Genomic DNA, 18,756 nt, shown 5'->3' with positions numbered 1-18,756 from the left:
ATTCTTTTAATAAAATATTTATAAAAGTAACTTTTAAACCAATACCGACAATGACTAACATTTACCTAATTTAAATACACTCTAAAAAGTAAAAAGACTAAAGGACATCATCTAATGGAATCTTAAAGAATGACAAAGACCCAGCAACTTATTATTTCCATTCCATTTTCTGCATTATTTCTTCGGGTGACCACTAATGAATATAATTATGTCATGTATTGCATGGGATGCCTTTTTCTATTTATAGTTAACCGAGTCCAATTTAAACAACTAGACTATAATAAGTTTTTCCAATCTTAGTATCTTTTTGCCGGCCAGTAAATATTTCTAGACCAGAACAATCCAATCTTCTTGGAGTAGGAACTCAGCTCAACCGTTCAGGTTCGTGTGCTCGCTAACTTTTTATTACGAGCTTTTAATAATTTGCAAAACTTTTTTGAAGCAACTTTCTTTTTCGTAGTTCCTAGAATTTATCCTCTTTTTTTAAAGAAAATTAAAATAAATAAAATAAAAAGCATCGGAAAAATCTCAGGGATAAGAAACAACATTGTACAGAGAAAAACCACAACCACTAGGAGGTCAGGGGGACTTACTCGGAGAAACCTCGCAAGAGTGGTCAGTGAAGGAGTTGACAATTGTAGGCCGGCGGTGCAAGAGTTCGGATCTAACCCGATCCGGTTAGATCTGGTCCGGAACCACCACTAACGGTCTACAGAGAGAGGCCTGACCATTGTTTACTCTACCTCTTTCTCTGCCCATTGTTTTAAGATTTTATTATCGCAGCTTATTTCACAATTTTTGAGAAATGCTACTTATATAAACTATTTTATAAATTTTTTTTACAAATTAATAATATGATTAGTAATTATTGATAAATAAAAAAAATTATGTTAGTTGTAGAGTTAGATAAAAAGTAAACATTAGTATGAATTTGTCACATTAATAAGTTGTAAAATTATTGTAAATTGTACTTCAACATTTTTGTCGCAATTTACCATGTGACAAAGTCTGAGTAGTTAAGAAAAAATAATAAATTCATGCGCAAAATAGACAAACTACCTATCATTAATGGTCTTGATTTTTTTTTTTTTTAAATATAGGGTAAAAAATATGGACCAAGGTTTTTTTTTTTTTTTTTAATTATTTTAAGAAATCCTAAACTAAGCCCCACCCCAAACCCAAAGTCACAAACCCTTTTGCAAAATAATAATATTTAGGTTAAACACATGATTCATCTCTTGGTCTCCTTTTTTTTTAGTAAACCAACACTGATATAAATTAACTACAAATAAATCTATTACAAAAAAGCTCGGTCTCTCTATTTCTCTATCTTTCAGTCTCTCTGTAAGGTTTTCTTTCTCTTTTCTTTTCTATTCTTTTCTATGTTTTTGTGTTTTTTTTTTTTTTGGTTGAAATTAGGTTAAACGCATGATTTCTTTGTTGGACTAGGGCTGGGGATGAATTATTCTTGGAGGGAAGGGGGGCCCAAAAGCCCCAAACATAATTTTTAGTAAAAAATTACCTATTATTATTATTATTTCTTGGGGTCAGAGCATGGCCTGCCCCCCTAAAAGGTTGGAAAATTATTGAATATTCTAGGAATACCATGAATGCGTACTTTTCTTTTTCACATGAATTGTGGGTTCCACCACAAATTTAATTAGTGGGACTCACGGTTATATTAAAGGAGGAGCACGCATTTATGGTACTCCGAGAGTATCCAATAATTACCCTTCATCCCTACGCAATATATTAGATGCTCTTAAAATTTTATTACTGCATCTTATTTCACAAGTTTTTAGTAATGCTATGTATACAAATTATTTTATAAATTTTTTTACAAATTGATAATATGGTAAGTGATTATTGGTAAGTGAAAAAATGATGTTAGTGATAGATCTAGATAAAAAGTAAAAACTAGTATGAATTTGTCACATCAATAAGTTGTAAAAATATTGTAAAATAGTTTGTGGTTGTATCAGCATTCCAACTTTTTGGTCACAATTTATCATGTGACAGAGTGTAAATGGTGAAGAAAAAATAATAGATTCATGCAAGTGATAAACAAACTACCTATTATTAATGGTCTTGAATTTTTTTTTTTTTTTTTTTTTGGGGGGTTAAATATAGGGTAAAGAATATGGACCAATTTTTTTTTTTTTTTAATAATTTTTTTAAGAAATCCTAAACTAAGCCCATCCCAAACCCAAAGTCACAAACCCTCTTGCACAATAATAATATTTAGGTTAAATGCATGATTCATCTCTCGATCTCTCTATTTTTTTGGGTAAACCAACCTTGATATAAATGAACTATGAATAAGTCCATTACAAAAAAAACCTACGTCTCTCTATTTCTCTATCGCTCAGTCTCTCTGTAACGTTTGGTTTCCTTTCTCTTTTCTTTTCATTTTTTTTTTGTTTCTTTTTTTTTTTTTTTTTGGGTTGAAATTAGGTTATACTCATGATTTCCTTGTTGGGCTGGGGCTGGGGATGAATTGATCTTGGAGGGGAGGGGGTCCAAAAGGCCCCAAACATAATTTTTAATAAAAATTTACCTCCTCCTCCTCCTCCTCCTCCTCCTCCTCCTACTACTATTATTATTATTATTATTATTATTATTATTATTATTTTGGGGTCAGGGCATGGCCTGGCCACCCTAAAGGTTCTATCACTGCATAATATATTAGATGCTCTTAATTAGACTTCTGTTATTTCTGTAAACTTGGGCAGGTACCTTAAATCCGCCTAAAGAAGAATATATAGGAATAACGATTTATTGAGTTATTTGGCTGGTTATTATGTAAATACAAGTTTATGGCCACTTTGAAAGTTTTTGGGAGAAATAATGAGAGAGGTCTAATTCTATAGAGGGGGTGCCAAACTAAAAAATAATTTGATGTGTAATTCTGAAATATAAATATTCTTAATTTTAGATTTATTACTAATATTGAGTAGTCTTTTTTTTTAAATATAAATTTTCTATAGGTTTTTTTTCCAATTATTTATTAATTTATTTTCTCTTAATCCAATATGTTATATTCTATCCTTAAATTTTATGTATTTAGTTGTGTTTATGAGAGATTCAATATTCATCTTTTTAATAAAATAGTAGAATTTTCACACACACACCCGTATATATAGTGCAAGGTAGAATTTTAATGTTTTATATATAACATGTATACACATTATGACATAAGTGATATCATCCTGAGAGTATTCGCATCAGGAAATGCTATCCCATCCCATTTTATTATCCCCAAAAGCTACTTTACCAATTATATCATACCATTTTACAATACTCCTAACATCCCAAAATTCTATTTTTTCCCATTTTATTAAAATATTCTATTTTATTCCTTTTTTTACTATTTCTCTTTTTCTATTCCTTTTCCTCTCTTTCTCCCTCAACCTTTAGCACCGTTTTCAACACATAGAGCCACACACACAGAGACCCATGATATACCGATCCACCTATCCAAACCCATCACCACACACAAACACAAACCATCAAACCAATCGGAACCAGCAACAGCCACCCAGTGGCGACTCCATGAATTTTGTCCAGGGTGTTCCTATTCTACTTTGAAAAAATTTCGAGTCATTTCGGTCTATTTTGGGTGTTTCAGGACATTTCGGTAAATACCGGCCGAAATTCAAAATTTGGCCGGCGTGAAGTTTGTGCTTAAAAAAAAAAAAAAAAAAAAGTTCTTAAAACCAAAACAAATTTGCATTTTGTACACCGAAAAACCTCAAAAGGAAAAAAAAATGAAAATAAAAGAAATGAACAAAGGTACCTATACAATAAACTATAAGTTCATTTGACATATTAATAAAATTATTAATTATTGTTGTTTAGTTGTTTCGTTCATTTGTTTGTCTTTTATAAACTATAATTTGTTGTATTGTTATTTCATTAATTATTAAATTATTAATTGTTGTTTAGCCTAACATAATTTAATTTGTTTGTCTGTCTTTTATAATATATTGGTTAATTAAATTATTAATTATTGTTTATTAGTTGTTTTCCTCAATTAATTATTGATTAATTAAATTATTGTTTATTAGTTGCACTAGCACACATCTATGTGCATATTACACTAAAAGAGCCAGCCATGTGCACATTACACATCCCATGGGCTGATGTGCACATCATACTACTTTAATTATTGGTTTTTTTTTTTTTTGGAGAATCCGTGGGTTTGCCTCTGTAATCTGTTGGGCTTGTCGAGTTGCCGTGGGCTTGCCTCTGTTACCAATTTTTTTTTTTTGGGCTTTCTTCTTTTTTTTTTTTTTTGCTTGAAAGTAGAACAAATAATTTTTTTTTTTTTTTTTTTTAATTTGAGGGTGTTCCTGAAACAGAGCAAGTATAAAAAAATTCGTAAAAATTTTTTTTTTTTCAGGTTTTTTTTTCAAGTCAGGGTGTTCTTGGGAACACCCTGACTTACACATGGCGTCGCCACTGCAGCCACCACACCTCCAAAGAAACCCACCACCGATGCCTCGTCAGAATCCACGCCGGAACCCAGCTTGCCATGCACGACCCACCTCCATGCCAGCAAACCCACGACCCACCTCCATGCCAGCAAACCCACGACCCACACCGTCACCTGACGCACGCCCATTTTCTTCCCTCACCCTCAATCACCCATCCCCACCACCACGGAAACCCTCCACCACATCAAACCCTTGATTCAAGGGAAAATAGAGAGGAAAAAAAAATGAAAGGGAAGAGAGGGACGAGAGAGGGGGAGGGATTGAATGAGTGAAAAAAAAAAAAAAAAAGGAGAGAGAGAGAGAGGAGATGAGAGTGTGACCGGTGAGAGAGGAAGTAAGAACCCATAAAATATTAGGGTTTTTTTTTTTTTTTTTTTTTTTTACTACAATATTGCTACAGTGCAATTCTACCTTTAGAATTGCACTGTAGCAGTATTGCAATTTTTTTTGCAATACTTGGTTTTTACAAGTCCGGATGTAGGGGGTTTTTTGGGCCTTTATGCTAAATTTTGCCTACATATGGCATATGGCATTCCCAATGTGAATGCTCTGAATTGATCCGACCCATAAAAGACTAAAATTTAATTTTTAAAAGAAAAATACAACAATTTTAGTTGCCCCGATTCTAAACCTGTACCTAATTGGATTATATTCTAAACGGATTTGATTGCCAAAGTGTTCCCCGATCCTAACACCATGTAGGTATATTGACAGATTAAAGATGGAAACAAGGACAGCCTCAAGTGCAGCTGTAAGTGAAGTTCTTAATGTAAACAATTATTTGGTTTGGAGCATCCAAGTGAGAACCTATTTGATTGCTCAAGATCTATGGGACATTGTTAATACAACTGACGAATGTCCTAAACAAGAAGATGATGAAGCTGCTTTCAAGGCTTGGAGCAAGAAGAATGCCATGGCTTTACATGTGATCCAAATTTCATGCCCGCAACGGATATGTCATGTGATTAGTCTGATCACTTCTGCCAAAATTGCTTGGGAAACTTTGGACGCAATATGCCGGATCCCCAAAAGACATTATGTTGGTATGTCTCTCTCTATACTGCACGTGCTAACATTTTATACCTCAAATAGGCCTAAGGTCTAGAAGATATGATAATAAACTTACCCAAAAAAAGAGGAAAAAAAAAAAAAAAACTTAAAAGAAAGAAATGAATTGAAATACAGAATCATCACACTTTTCCTCCTCCCCTCTATCTCATCTAGTTGCCACCACCATTACAACCACCAGCAGTATTAATAGAAGCAAAGCCAACATTTGAACAGCGGGAATGGCCTTATGCCGGAGGACATGTGATGGGTGCCAAATCCATGATTGAAGCATTCAAAAAAGACCCATTCTGATACTCCCGTAGAAATGCCCCATCCCCATGGCAATTTTATTTAGATATAAATAAATTATAATTCGTGGTCTTATAATATGCTTTTATGCTATAATCATAAAGTTAGGATCTATTTTTTTTTCCCAAAAAAATAAAGTTAGACTCTTTTGTGGTCAATCTCATACTACTTAATTATCTAATAAGTTTTGGGTTAAATTACAAATTATGTCCTCTAATTTTGTTTCAAATTCAATCCAGTTTAGCTTTAAAACTTCACTTTCTTTTAATTCAATTCTTTACTTTCAAGTTTATTCAATTCATGTCTTCCTGTGAAACATAAATTCCTTCGAGAAGGAATTGAAGCTCCATGATAGCAACATGGTGTTATAGTGCCTCCATGCATTAAATACTGGGCTCAAGGAATCTAAGGGTTGCAAGATTGTTCCATCAACATAACAAATCTTATTTTTGGTAGTCACTACCATGAGAAAAGATCTACTTTTAGGTGTTGTAATTGTTTCATCCATAAAAAGTTGAGTGACAAGAATAGTGCTTGGATTATCCTCCACTATGCAAATAGTAAGGGTTTCAAGCATATTCTCCAATTGAAGTCTGGTTGGAGAACATATTTTAGCAAACGTTGAAGAAGCTAACACTGAAGCAGTGGTGGTGCCAACAACTTTTTCAAGGGTAACCAAGCTATATATATATACATATGAAGAATGTTTATAATTTTTTTTTAACATATGATTTTTTTTTTTTTTGAGAAATAATTACAATATGTTGCTAACTCCACATCTCAAATCTTTTCCCCCCAAACCCCCAAGCACTTTGTATGGGGAGGTGCCAATTCAGCTATAAGGCCTTTGGCACATATGATATTTTTTTACTTAAACAAAAATATTTATATTAAGTAAGGCTTTACATTTTTGCCAAAAAATAAATAAATAAGTCTTGATATGTCTAAAAATATACAAGTCAATTTAATAAAAATAAAAAATAAATATAGTATACATTAAATACACTATAATTTAATGAGCTATATATGACATAAGAGTAATTAGAGGGAATTAAAAATACATTAGTCAACTATTTAAGTGCATTACATATTTTTAATAAGAATCTAGAGAGGCTAGTATTTAAATTTGGGGTAAATTATGTATTTGGTCTTTATTTTTTATATTTTATTTCAATTTGGTTCTTAACCTTTTAGTGTTATGTTAATTTAATATTTGCTATTATCTCTTGGATGAAAATTGCTGACGTGGCGAACGGCTAAAATAAAAAATTAGTTTATTGTCATATCAATGAAAACTAATTTTTTATTTTGGCTATTAGTCACATTAGCAATTTCCATTCAAGAGATAACAACATAGACTAAATTAACACGATACTGAAAGGTTATGGTCAAATTTGTGTTTGGAGATCAAGAATGTGATAATCTTCTTTGATTTCTCATTGAATGAATAACTCAATCTTTGCTTTTATATACAAGAAGCAGGAAAAAAAAAAAAAAAAAAAAAAAAAAAAAAAAACCTGAAACTGAAACTCTGACTAATTAATAGCTTATAACTAATATAACAGAAAGGTCCACCAATTCTAGGTACCAGTGACAACATAACACATGTACTGTCACAACGGTGGGATAAATACATAACTAAGCTACCTGTAGGTTTCTCTATTTAGATGTCTAAGCTGTAGGTCGTATATAACAGAATCATTTGCTACAAACTTCTTCATCAGATTTGATCCAAGTTTTAGTAAATTTCACTTTTTTACTTCATCCAAAAAAATGAAATTATGTTTTGTTTTCCCCATTTGTTAAAATTCCAACTTTATTTTGTTCTCCCAGACCTGTTATCAATTATTGGAATTTTATTTTTTTAATGGTTGCTACTAGTTATATTTTTGTTTGGGTGGCTGATACTGGTATGCATTTTGTAATATTTATTTCATTTAGATCTTCCAAATTATAGGTTAAATATAATTAGGTGAGGAAAATGCCATAAAGTTGCTTGTTGTTATTTTTTTTTTCTTAGGATTTTAATCTCTTGCTGTTAAATTAAATCATAATATATTTTCATTATCAAATGGAAAATTATTGTCTCATACTCCCAATATTCACACTCTATACACACCGGATATCACTTTGAAAAAGAGTAAATTCCAATGTTTTTACATCCAATTTGGAATTAAAATACAAACTATTTACACTAACCTCTTCTAAATAACCGAAAGTAAGCTCTAAAAAACTTAAATTTTGTTTTTTGCCCTTTACTTAAGTTGCCATTCACACTCCTCTAATAAGAACTTTGGAAAAAGAAAATTCCCCAAAGAATTTTAATGTATTTTTAATCATTCAAGGGAGGGCATGTGTAAATAATTTATATTTTAAAGGAAGTGACTATCTTATTCCAAATTAAGGGGAGGTGAGTGTCATAACAAAAAGTCTTAGAAAAAGTCACTGCTTCCCCTTTCAAAAAATGTGCCTACATATGTCCAAAGTGTGTACATTGGAAGTATGAGGAGAAGCTAAGATCAGGTAAACACGTAAAGCAAGAATGGTTGAAATGTAATATACCTAATACCCCACTACGGTATTTTGGATATCTAAAAGAGTTTAATAGAATCTTCACTGAGTCACAATTATATGTGAGAATGATATATTAAACTGTTGTTGGTGTTTCAATTCCAGCGAAGGAGGAAGAAAGTTGTGTGGCTTGGAGCAATCGGATGAAAACATTTTTAATGGAACATGATCTTTGGAACATTGTTGTTGAAACAACCAACAAACCAACTACACCTGCTTGGAGCAAGAAGAATACTTTGGCCTTATATTTTATTAGGGAATCCTGTGGGTTGGACAGATTTTCTTTGATAGAGAAAATTAGTAAGGCTGACAACGCTTGGTACGAAATTGCAGACACAGGTAACTATTTCTCTCCTAAAGATACACATGCTCTAACATTCTATAATAATAGCTTAAAGTTTGCAAATCGATGATAAAATAATAGCTAAAATAATAACACTGGAGTGATTGCCTTTGTTTCTTCGCGGTATTTGGCGTGGTTGTGGTGGTGGTGGTGGTTTCGGTGAGTCTTTGCCCATTTTGGTCATTGATAGGGTTGTAAAGAAATAAACTTTCAGAACGAAACTAAGAAAGAAACTCTCTTAATAAGATTCTTATTATTGAGGAAAAGAAACGGAGAACATAAAAATAAAATACAAAGCTCCTTTGCTATTTGTACTACATAATAGAGCATGTACATGAGCCCAGAAAAAAGGCGGGAAAAGAAAACAGAAATAACAAATCTAACTAACGCAACGGTTACAAAAGAAACCAATACGATTATGACATGTGTGCTATCTATACAACATCATTTTGTTAATTTTCGTTTGTTCTTGTTTAATGATACGGCATCGTTTCTTTGTCTCTTGTTTCTTTTCTTTAATTCTAATGACACCGTTTCCATCTTTGGGTTCTTCTATTATTTCTTCACAAAACGCTGCAGTTTTCTTCAGTTTCTTTTCTTGTTTTCTCTTTTCAACTTTAACAAGGGCGCGCTCAGAGAGAGAGGGAGAGAAATGGGTATGGTACGAGCAGTGATGATAGTTCTGATTATTGGGTTATTAAGAATTTAGGGGGGTGTTGGATGAATGAGATACCTGTGAGATATGGATGATAAGGAAGGTCTATGTATGTCTAAATTCTATATAACTGTAAATTATGAGTTTGATTTCTTTAATATATAACTAGCTCCCTACTTTCTTGATCGATAAGGAGAGTTCTGTAAAGATATGATTATCCAAGTGTTGCTTGTACAAATCAGAGCATTCCTATCTTGGGTTCCGTATTTATTTTTTTGGTAAAATTATCATTTTAGTTCATATATTCTAGGGTTATAGTCAGTTTTGTCACTACATTTTAGTAACAATCGATTTGGTCTTTGCTATTTTCAACTTGCAATTAATTTAGTCCATATTGAAAACTCATTTTTGACGTGGCAAACAAATGACAAGTTGCACTACAACAAAATATATTTTCAGTGACGAAAAAATTCGTCACTAAAAGTCCAGTTTTTCGTCACTGAGGACCTTTAGTGACGAAATTGGACTTTTAGCGATGAAACTCATTTCGTCACTGTAGCCCCGTCACTAAAAGTCCTGGTGATGAAAAATTTCATCACTAAAAGTCCGATTTGATTTAAAAAAAAAACCTTTTAGTGACGAAAACGTTTCGTCACTAAATGTTTTCCTCACTAAAAACACTATTCAGTGACGAAAATATTTCGTCACTAAAAATACTTTAGTTTACTAAATCATATTTAGTGACGAATAATTTCATCACTAAAACTATGCTTGGGTACATATAGTCACGAAAAAAATTCATCACTAAAACTATTTTTAAGAAAATCCAGTCACATATAATGACGAAAATTTTCGTCACTAAAACTTATTTTTTGTTTTTTATTTTTTTCATGGCTTTGATATTAACCTATAACCTGTCATTACATTATTAAAACTTCACATTTGAATAACACATTTATTTCAACAACACATTTAATTATAAAAAGATCCATACATTCCATAAGTAAAAAATAAAACAAGTATCCAATTCAAACTCCTTCCATACAAGTATACAATAATTGTTTGCAACACATACAATAACTCAAAATGTTTTATAACAATACAAAAAGTATAACATAATATAATTAGAACTAATGGAAGATGTCCTCATGCCTCTTGCTTAGCTCATGCCTCTTGGTCCTTAGCTCGCTCCTCTTGGTACAATTGAAACCTTCTAAAACTTCATGTACTATTGGAATCACTGCTTGATCATAAAGATCTCTTTGTTGAGCTGAGGGACCAAAAACCTACATATTACCACAAAAAAACTCTTAGCATCTACCATCAAATATGAAACTAGATTCTCAAAACTAACATTGTTTAACATTTCTGACTTACACGTTCAAGTTTTTTTTTTTTTGGTGCTAACATTAAGTGGGGGAGGGAGATTCAAACTCAAGTTCTCCTACCTCTATAAAGAACTAGACAATGTGCCAATGCCGCTAAGTACAAGGCTCTTGGTGATATACATTCAAATTATAGGACTCCCTTATACTTTCCATTTCAGTGTTCGGATGTAAAGGTGTACATGGTGACACATCATTTAGTATTCTATTCTTACTACACCAAGGAATGAATACTTATTTTAGAGGACAAAACACCATGCGCACCATTAAATGGACATTTTCCATTTCAAAGACAAATGAAGAGGACCCTTTTCCTGGAAAAAAAAAATTACTTAACAAGAACACACCTCTTTACCTACTCATTTTACCCTTTTCTATCCAAGTTTTATGTATATAGCACTTACATTAGATCACCTTGAAATAATGTGAAACCAAAGAATCCCCCATAAACAACTAATTAATCTTTGAACCTTAATTCTTGAAAGCAACAACCAAACAATTATAAGTAAATATTGAACCACACTTTGAAACAAACACCCAAATGCCAAAACATCAAAGTCTAAGTAAAACCGAATACCCCATTTGTGAAAATCTACTCATCACACTTTAACCCTCCTCAAAAAGTTCATACAATTTTCACCAATCTCAAAAAAACACTCCCAATATAAATTTAAACCACCTTATAACATCATGCAAGCCACCCACTTGCTCCAACACAACATACCACCACAAATCCAATTTCCAACATCATAAGAATAGAGTTTTATAAGTTTTTAACTAGAATTTACATACTTTGCTCAAGCTAAGTTTACAACTTTCAGAAAAAATCCAAAGTTACTGCAAACAATGTATATTTAGTCCGCAAAAGAAAAGTTAAATTTATAAGTACAAAAGTTAAAGAAAAGTTAAACAAGCAGATAAGACAATAATTAGAACCGCCAATGAAGAAAGATATTAACAAGGGAATGAAAAGCTTGTAAACAACCAAATATCAACACAAATATCTAATTCTTCAAAATCACTACCCCACATGAAAACTAGCAAACAAAAGCCACAATCCAGAAACAACACTACTTGTACTATAATGGAAAAATCAGATTCAAAAATCAACCATTCAATTGCTGGGTGCATGTGTGTACCTTAACAAATAATTTTTTTTTTAAAAAGGTAGGGGTGGGGGTGTTACCAACAAGGGGGGTATATTGTCATGAAAATTGTGTTACCAACAAGGGGGTATATTGTCATGAAAATTTAGCAAGACGCAGCATTATGACATCATTTATAATAAAAAAAGGGAGTACACTAGAAGTCTACCCCTCCAAGTACTATGAAAGATATATGTTGAAGAAAAATTTGACAAAAGTCTACAACCTTCTCTCCAACCATCTTGATGGGAGAAGTTTCACTAAATTATGAGTTACAAACCATAGCCGCTATTCAGAGGATAATCTATAATTGACCTTATGTTTCTTTTTTCCTCACAAAATGCAATGTTCTTGAAAGGTATCTAAGAAACAAATCCTCAATTAGTTACCATTTCTAGATAGGGCACAACAGCTCAAACTAATAAAGCTTGGCAAACTTTCCATGCAATGCACAACCAAAATTTCCCCTTGTTTAACCCATTTATAACTGAACAATTTCATGAATCCCTTGACACTACACTCAACCATTTTGGGAAGTTAGAATGAATGAGAAAACTTCATACAAAGTGAACATCCTCAAACTCCAATAAACACATGAAAATACACAAGATATTTCAAGAAAACCAGTTGGCGATGATGTATTGAAATTAGAAAAGGTTGCAACTTCAAATTTTAGGCACACGTGATAAATAACCGCAAGTCACTATATTGGAAAAAAAAACCTAGAATACATACATTGCCCTTGTGCTTACCATTCCTTCCCCCTTTGTATATTTTGAAACATATTGCGTTGAACAATTGTAAAAGGTCAATTCCTCAAATGTAACTTCCAGGATTTATGGTGATATTTGACTCTTAATTTCTAAATTCCCAAATATAAACAAAAATCTAAGTTTCCTCCACTGGTGATTGCTAATGATCTAGTCCATTGCTCACTTTCATCACACACTTACTGTTATGTAAAATGGAAGGATATAGCACTGATTTTAATGGGGTTAGGGCATGACTTATTACAAAGCGCATATTTCAAAAGAAACATCATACGACAATTCCCTGGTGAAGTCAAAATTTCAAATTTCTACTTCTTTATCTTCAACTCAATATATTCTCTCTCTCCTCAGCAATCAACCAAAGCATAATTCACATAAGAAGAAAGAATAGAATTTCAAAAACTTAAAACATATATCTGTCAAAAATGAAGTGCAAAAAAAAAAAAAAACCCAAAGTTGTAAAGACAAAAAAAGAAACCTTGAAAACCCTTTCCAATGGTAGTGCTAGCCACATCAACAAGATCACCCTCCTTGAAAAGATCATCAAACACAAGCCTCTGGTTAGCCTTAAACCCATCCACAGAAACCAAATGAAACTCCTGCAAATGGCGCATAGGAATAGCACCCGCTTTCTGCAAATGGCCCATCTCTGGCTTTGTGAGCTTGCGGTCCCTGACCCTTCGAAACCTAACTTGGACTGCGTTGTAGCCATCAGTGGCCTCAGTTTTCATTTGGGTCACAATGCCAATCACACGACCTCAAATTTGGATCATTAAAAAAAAAAAATATTAACAAAAATTAACAAAAAATACCCATTACACGAATTGATGCGTCGCCGGTTGTGGTGGGAGGCGAAGGGTCGCCAGAAGCGTCGCGATTGGCGCCAACAGCGACACTTAAGCCTCGCGATCGACGCCAACGGCAATGCTTAAGCGTCGTGACGATGCCAATGGTGACACTTAAGCATCGCGATCGGCGTCGATTGCCAACAGCAATGCTTAAGCGTCTTGACAGCACCAACGACGATGCTTAAGCGCTGCGAGCTTGGCATCGGCTGGCTTGAGAGAGTGTGAGGGAGAGCTTAAGAGAGTTTCAGATTAAGGGCCTGATGTGTGAAAAAAAAAAAAAGAAAAAAAAAAAGGAGCTAAAGTGTTATATATATACCTCACCTTTAGTGACGATTTGATTTCGTCACGGTTTTATGCCTTTAGCGATGAAGTTGGGTTCGTCGCAAAAAATAAAACTAATGGCCACCGTTTTCCATTCAGGGATGATTTATTTTCGTCACTGAATGTGACATTCAGTGACGAAACAAGTTTCGTCACTAATAGCATGACCAGTAGCACCTTTTAGTGATGAAATTATTTGTCACAAAAAACTTAAACTTTTAGCGACTAAAAAATTCGTCATTGTAGATCAATTTGGTTTCCTGCCTCCACTTTTGTTAAGCGTCCTGAATTTATCACACCCTATAGTGAAGAAATCTAAATTTCGTCACTAAATGTTACTATTTTATATATATATATATATGTATAGTGACGAAATATAAATTTTGTCACTATATGGTACTTTTTTGTGACGAAAAAATTTTCCTCACAAAAATTCGTCACTATAGTTACATTTTGTTGTAGTGTTGGCACACTTGAAACTTACGTGGCGATTAAAAAAAAATTCAATTAACATTAAAAAATTGCCACAACATCTGAATGGAAAACAAAAATCAAAAGCACAAAGCCAATTTCTTTCTAAACAAACACTTGGTCCATTTGGTTGGGGATGAAAAAATGAGAGGGGACCAAATTGATTTTAACCAAAAAAAAAAAAAAATGGTTGGGGTGTGAAAAAATAGGAGGATAGAAAATGGGGAGATAATAGAAAAGTGGAATGATAGAAGAGATTTTAGTTTCCATCATTTGTGTTTGGTTAGCAGGTGGAAACGTGGAGGGATAAAAAACTTTTTTGTTTGGTTGAGAAGAAAAATGAGAAGATAGAAAATAAAACCTGTATAAATTTACTTATATGCCCTTATTAAAAAATGATGCCCAATTAATAAAAAAAAAAAAAATACAATCACCTAAGTTTATTAAAAAAGAAAAATAACATTCAACAAAAAAAGTTTTATTAAAAAATAAAAAACAAAGAAAAAGAAAAGGTGAAGCAGTATATCACGTCCATAAAGAAGAAAAAAAGAAACCAAAACGTGAGATGAAGGGTAGTTTAGTCATTTGACTATAACTACTCTTCTCCTTTCTATTTTCTTCCCAAATTGGGGAGGTAACCTTTTGGTAGGACCCAAACATTTTCGCCTTTGCAACATTTCAAACTTTCTCTTACTTTTATCTATTTTTGTTGTTTTCTTCATTTGTTTGTCTTTAGCCGCCTCTCATTTTACTTTTGCTAAATGGCCTTGTGCGTGCTTTTTTTGATCAGTTGCATGTGTATGCCATTTTCTTTCTCTCTTTTTTTTCCCTTTTTTTTTAAAAAAAAAATTTATAACTGGGTATGGTAGGTTTTTATTTTTTGAATTGGGCATTATTTTTGTTTTAATAAACTTGGTGGAATTTTTTTTTTGGTTGATTTTTTTTTTTTTTAAATAAGGACATATAATTCAATTTATACCTACATCATTTTTCATCCTCTTATTTTTCTTCTCAACCAAATAAATGAGTTTTCCACTTTTCAATCTCTTCCCCATTTCCATCCTTCCACTTTTTCACCTCTCCAACCAAATAGGCCCTAGATACTTAAAATTTTATCTTTCTTCTCTTAGCCATGAATCACTAAATGAAACTTGAGTCTTGAAACCTTTTTCTTTGTTCTTGTCCTTCGGTTAACTAAAACTAGAACAAAGGGGCTGCTTTTTTGTGCTTGTCCAAGATGAAATTTGCTTATAGGATATTGAGTTTCATTTGGCTTTTATCTCTTTGTTGGTCAAAATATATGGGTACATGAGTGTGGGTTTGAATTTTCTTTGGGTCTTACTAATAATTTGAAGAGCGGTTGAAATTTTCTGGTTTGCATGTTTTCTTGCTTTGGTGGAGATTAGGTGTTACAGGTGAAATTTTCTTTGTTCTTACTGATAATTTGTAGCAATTTTTTAATACTAATTAAAAAATTTATTATTATTTTACTCGCCACGTAAGCTTCAAGTGTGCCAACTTGTCATTTGTTTGTCATGTAAGTATTTCCATTAATGAGTTAATGGTAAGAACTAAATTGAGTACAACTTGAAAATAGCAGAGACCATATTGACTGCTACAAAAATGTGGGGACCAAATTAATAATGACTCCAAAATGTAGGGACTAAAATAGTATCTTTACCTTCATTTTAAAACAAGACGGCCACATCCGAAGCTCTATCCCTATTCAAATTTTGGCTTTTTGCCTAGAATCTTTTCACCTAAGTTAAAGACGGAATTCACTATGTCCTTGAGCTTGGCATAAAATTCATTGAATGCCTCATTCATCCTTATTTCTTCAAAGCTCATGGTAAGCCTATGAAGCTTGGAATCTTTCACAGCTTTGGTACTTTTATAAGTGTTTTGAAGGATTGTCCGTGCCTCGTGGACACTCTCAGTGGATGAGATCCAAGGGAGTCAATTTCGTACCGGAAGCAATTTCGGTTTAGTTAGGGGAACGATATATTTTGGTACCGGTGAATACCAGTGTACCATTTCGAGATTACCACTATATATCAAATCCTATATAATTAATATATATATATATATATATATATATTTGCTGAATTTAAATCCTATGTCTTTAAGTATATTTAGGCCCAATTCATCTTTATCTCTATCCTTCTACAATGGCCCAATCCATTACAGATAAATCTAAGTTATCTATAACCATTATATTAAAAATTTAATAAAAAAAAAAAAAAAAACTTGAAACAAGTGTAAAAGGTCAAACATCCCACCTAACTCTCATGTGAATTCTGAATAAAATCTAATGCCTTAGTTTTACCACAACCACACGTTACTTTCAAAAAGAATAAACACATCCCACATGTTTTGACAATGCACTAAGAAGCCAAATGCTTAGATATGAGAAGTTTGGTCTCTAGTGTTCATGAGTGAAGAAGAGGAGAAGACAACAAAAAAAAAAAAAAAAAGAGTAAGAGATGCAAATTAAAGGCCATGATGCAGAGGTAGGCTTCGCTGGAACTTTGCCGTTGTCTCAGTGTCACTGATCTAGGGGTTTTTGCAAGCAAAAATTAGTTTCAAAGAGGTAATACCTGTTCTCAAATGATTTCAACCAGAAATCAATATTTCGGCCGAAATGACCGAAACACCCTGAAAGGGCCGAAATCACTCGAAACAGTCCGGCATAAAAACTGAATCGAAATGGGAGGGTCATCTGTACTGGTTTGGTTGTCGAAATGAGATATTTTGGCTGTATCGGCTGGTACGGTGCGAAATCGTCTCCTTTGATGAGATCTTCTTAATCTCCTCGTTAGTCACAACACTAAACAAGGCATTCAATGCTCTACTGTTGAAATTTGCAGCTTGGATCTTGTTATCATCCCAAGACATGGGTGGATCAGTAGGTTTGGTCCATCCAGCCTCGAAAGTCAGCTAGACCTTTTCATCTAAAGATGGCAAAAAAAACTCTCATGCATAATTTTTAGTATGCATAGTTAGTACCATAAAAAAGAGGAGGTTTAATAAATGATTGTCCATGATCCATAACAACAGGGGTCAATGGATCATATAAAAAAGATTAAAACATAATTAGAGAGTGCCCTTTCTAATACCACTTGTTGGGTTAAGATAGATTAACCTCGGTTAATTAATTCAATTACCCAAGTTAATTAATTAGGTCAAATTACATGCAAATCGTGGAGGTACCAACAAATCACCAAATAAACTAAATGCAGTGGAAAATAAATTGACACAGTGATTTTTTGACAAAAGGGAAAAACTTTTGTAAGGCAAAAACCCCACCGAGTGAATTTAAGGTCACCATTCCCAAGAATCCACTAATCAATAATCAAGCGGCTACAAGTATGAGAAATCTTACCACTACACTGGTCTATCCCAAAATACCAACCTACAGTTAAACCTTCACTCCAATACCCAATTGGACTTGATCTTGTAGTAGTCTTCTTTCCTTTGTTGCCCAAATCTCCAATCTGTGACTAACTCCTTTGCACAGATCCTAGTATGTGGCTAACTCCAGCAACTTAAATGACTGTTGTTGGCTGCAAATTTCTTCACTTCATCAACAACAAAGATCAGGAAACACTTGGTTGCAAAACCCTAAGGTGTATAAATGCAATAGCTTCAACTGAGAATATGTGTTCGTAGTCTCTATTTTCGTGTGTGACGAACTTTAAAATAAGTCTTATATATGACTAGAGTTGTGAGAAAAGAAACCCTAATCAAACAAGTCATCATAGGTCGAATTTCAGATTTGGAAATTCTGAAATTGTAGTTCTTGATAGATTGAGCTTGTGTCGAGCTTTCTCATTAATCCTCGATATCAGTATCTATCGAGCTAGTGTCGAGACTTAATGAACCAGCTTTTCTTCACTTTTTTTTTGGATCAATCTTCATGTCTTTAGTGAACCCACTTGATATGTTTGAACAACATACTCCTTGCTAATACATTAAACCCAACTTAGATCTACCAAATTACAAATAAATTGCATTTTGTCAAAGGATTAGTCAATTACATAGAAAATATGACTCTAACAGCTTTCTTCTTCAAGAGAGTTACGTAGCAACTCTAAAAAAAATTAGAGTTTAGAGAGGCTATTGGAGGGTGTTTTTTGTGTGTTTCCTCTCCAAAGATAGTTTCTAAGAGCCTATTGGAGATGCTCTAAGATCTAAAAATAAATTCCCACTATAGCTGATTTAGTTATTTTCTTCACTTATTTTATTCACCCCTCTCTCTCTCTCTCTCTCTCTCTCTCTCTCTCTCCTTTGAAAAACTCAAACTTCCTTCACACTCTCTCTCCTATCACCAACTTAGTGGGTCGTCTTTGTAGATGAGACGACATTGAAGTTAGGCGATCAACTGTGGGTTGC

The 18,756-nt window shown here is 33.1% G+C and overlaps 1 protein-coding gene across 1 annotated transcript in view; it reads left to right on the top strand.

The window, feature by feature from the left end:
* Positions 1-203: 203 nt before the first annotated feature.
* Positions 204-18,756, top strand: part of LOC126722101 (uncharacterized) — a 45,304-nt gene continuing 26,751 nt past the window's right edge. Inside the window, exons 1-3 of the mRNA XM_050425251.1 lie at positions 204-381; positions 5,211-5,539; positions 8,532-8,765. Coding sequence (XP_050281208.1) covers positions 5,218-5,539; positions 8,532-8,765 — 556 coding nt within the window. The 5' untranslated portion in view covers positions 204-381; positions 5,211-5,217. The remainder of the gene's footprint in view (positions 382-5,210; positions 5,540-8,531; positions 8,766-18,756) is intronic.

This window comes from Quercus robur, chromosome 4 (genome assembly GCF_932294415.1).
Source record: "Quercus robur chromosome 4, dhQueRobu3.1, whole genome shotgun sequence".
In the NCBI taxonomy this organism is placed as follows: Eukaryota; Viridiplantae; Streptophyta; class Magnoliopsida; order Fagales; family Fagaceae; genus Quercus; species Quercus robur.
Note: the sequence above shows the minus strand (reverse complement) of the source record. Positions and strands in the feature narration are given on the sequence as shown.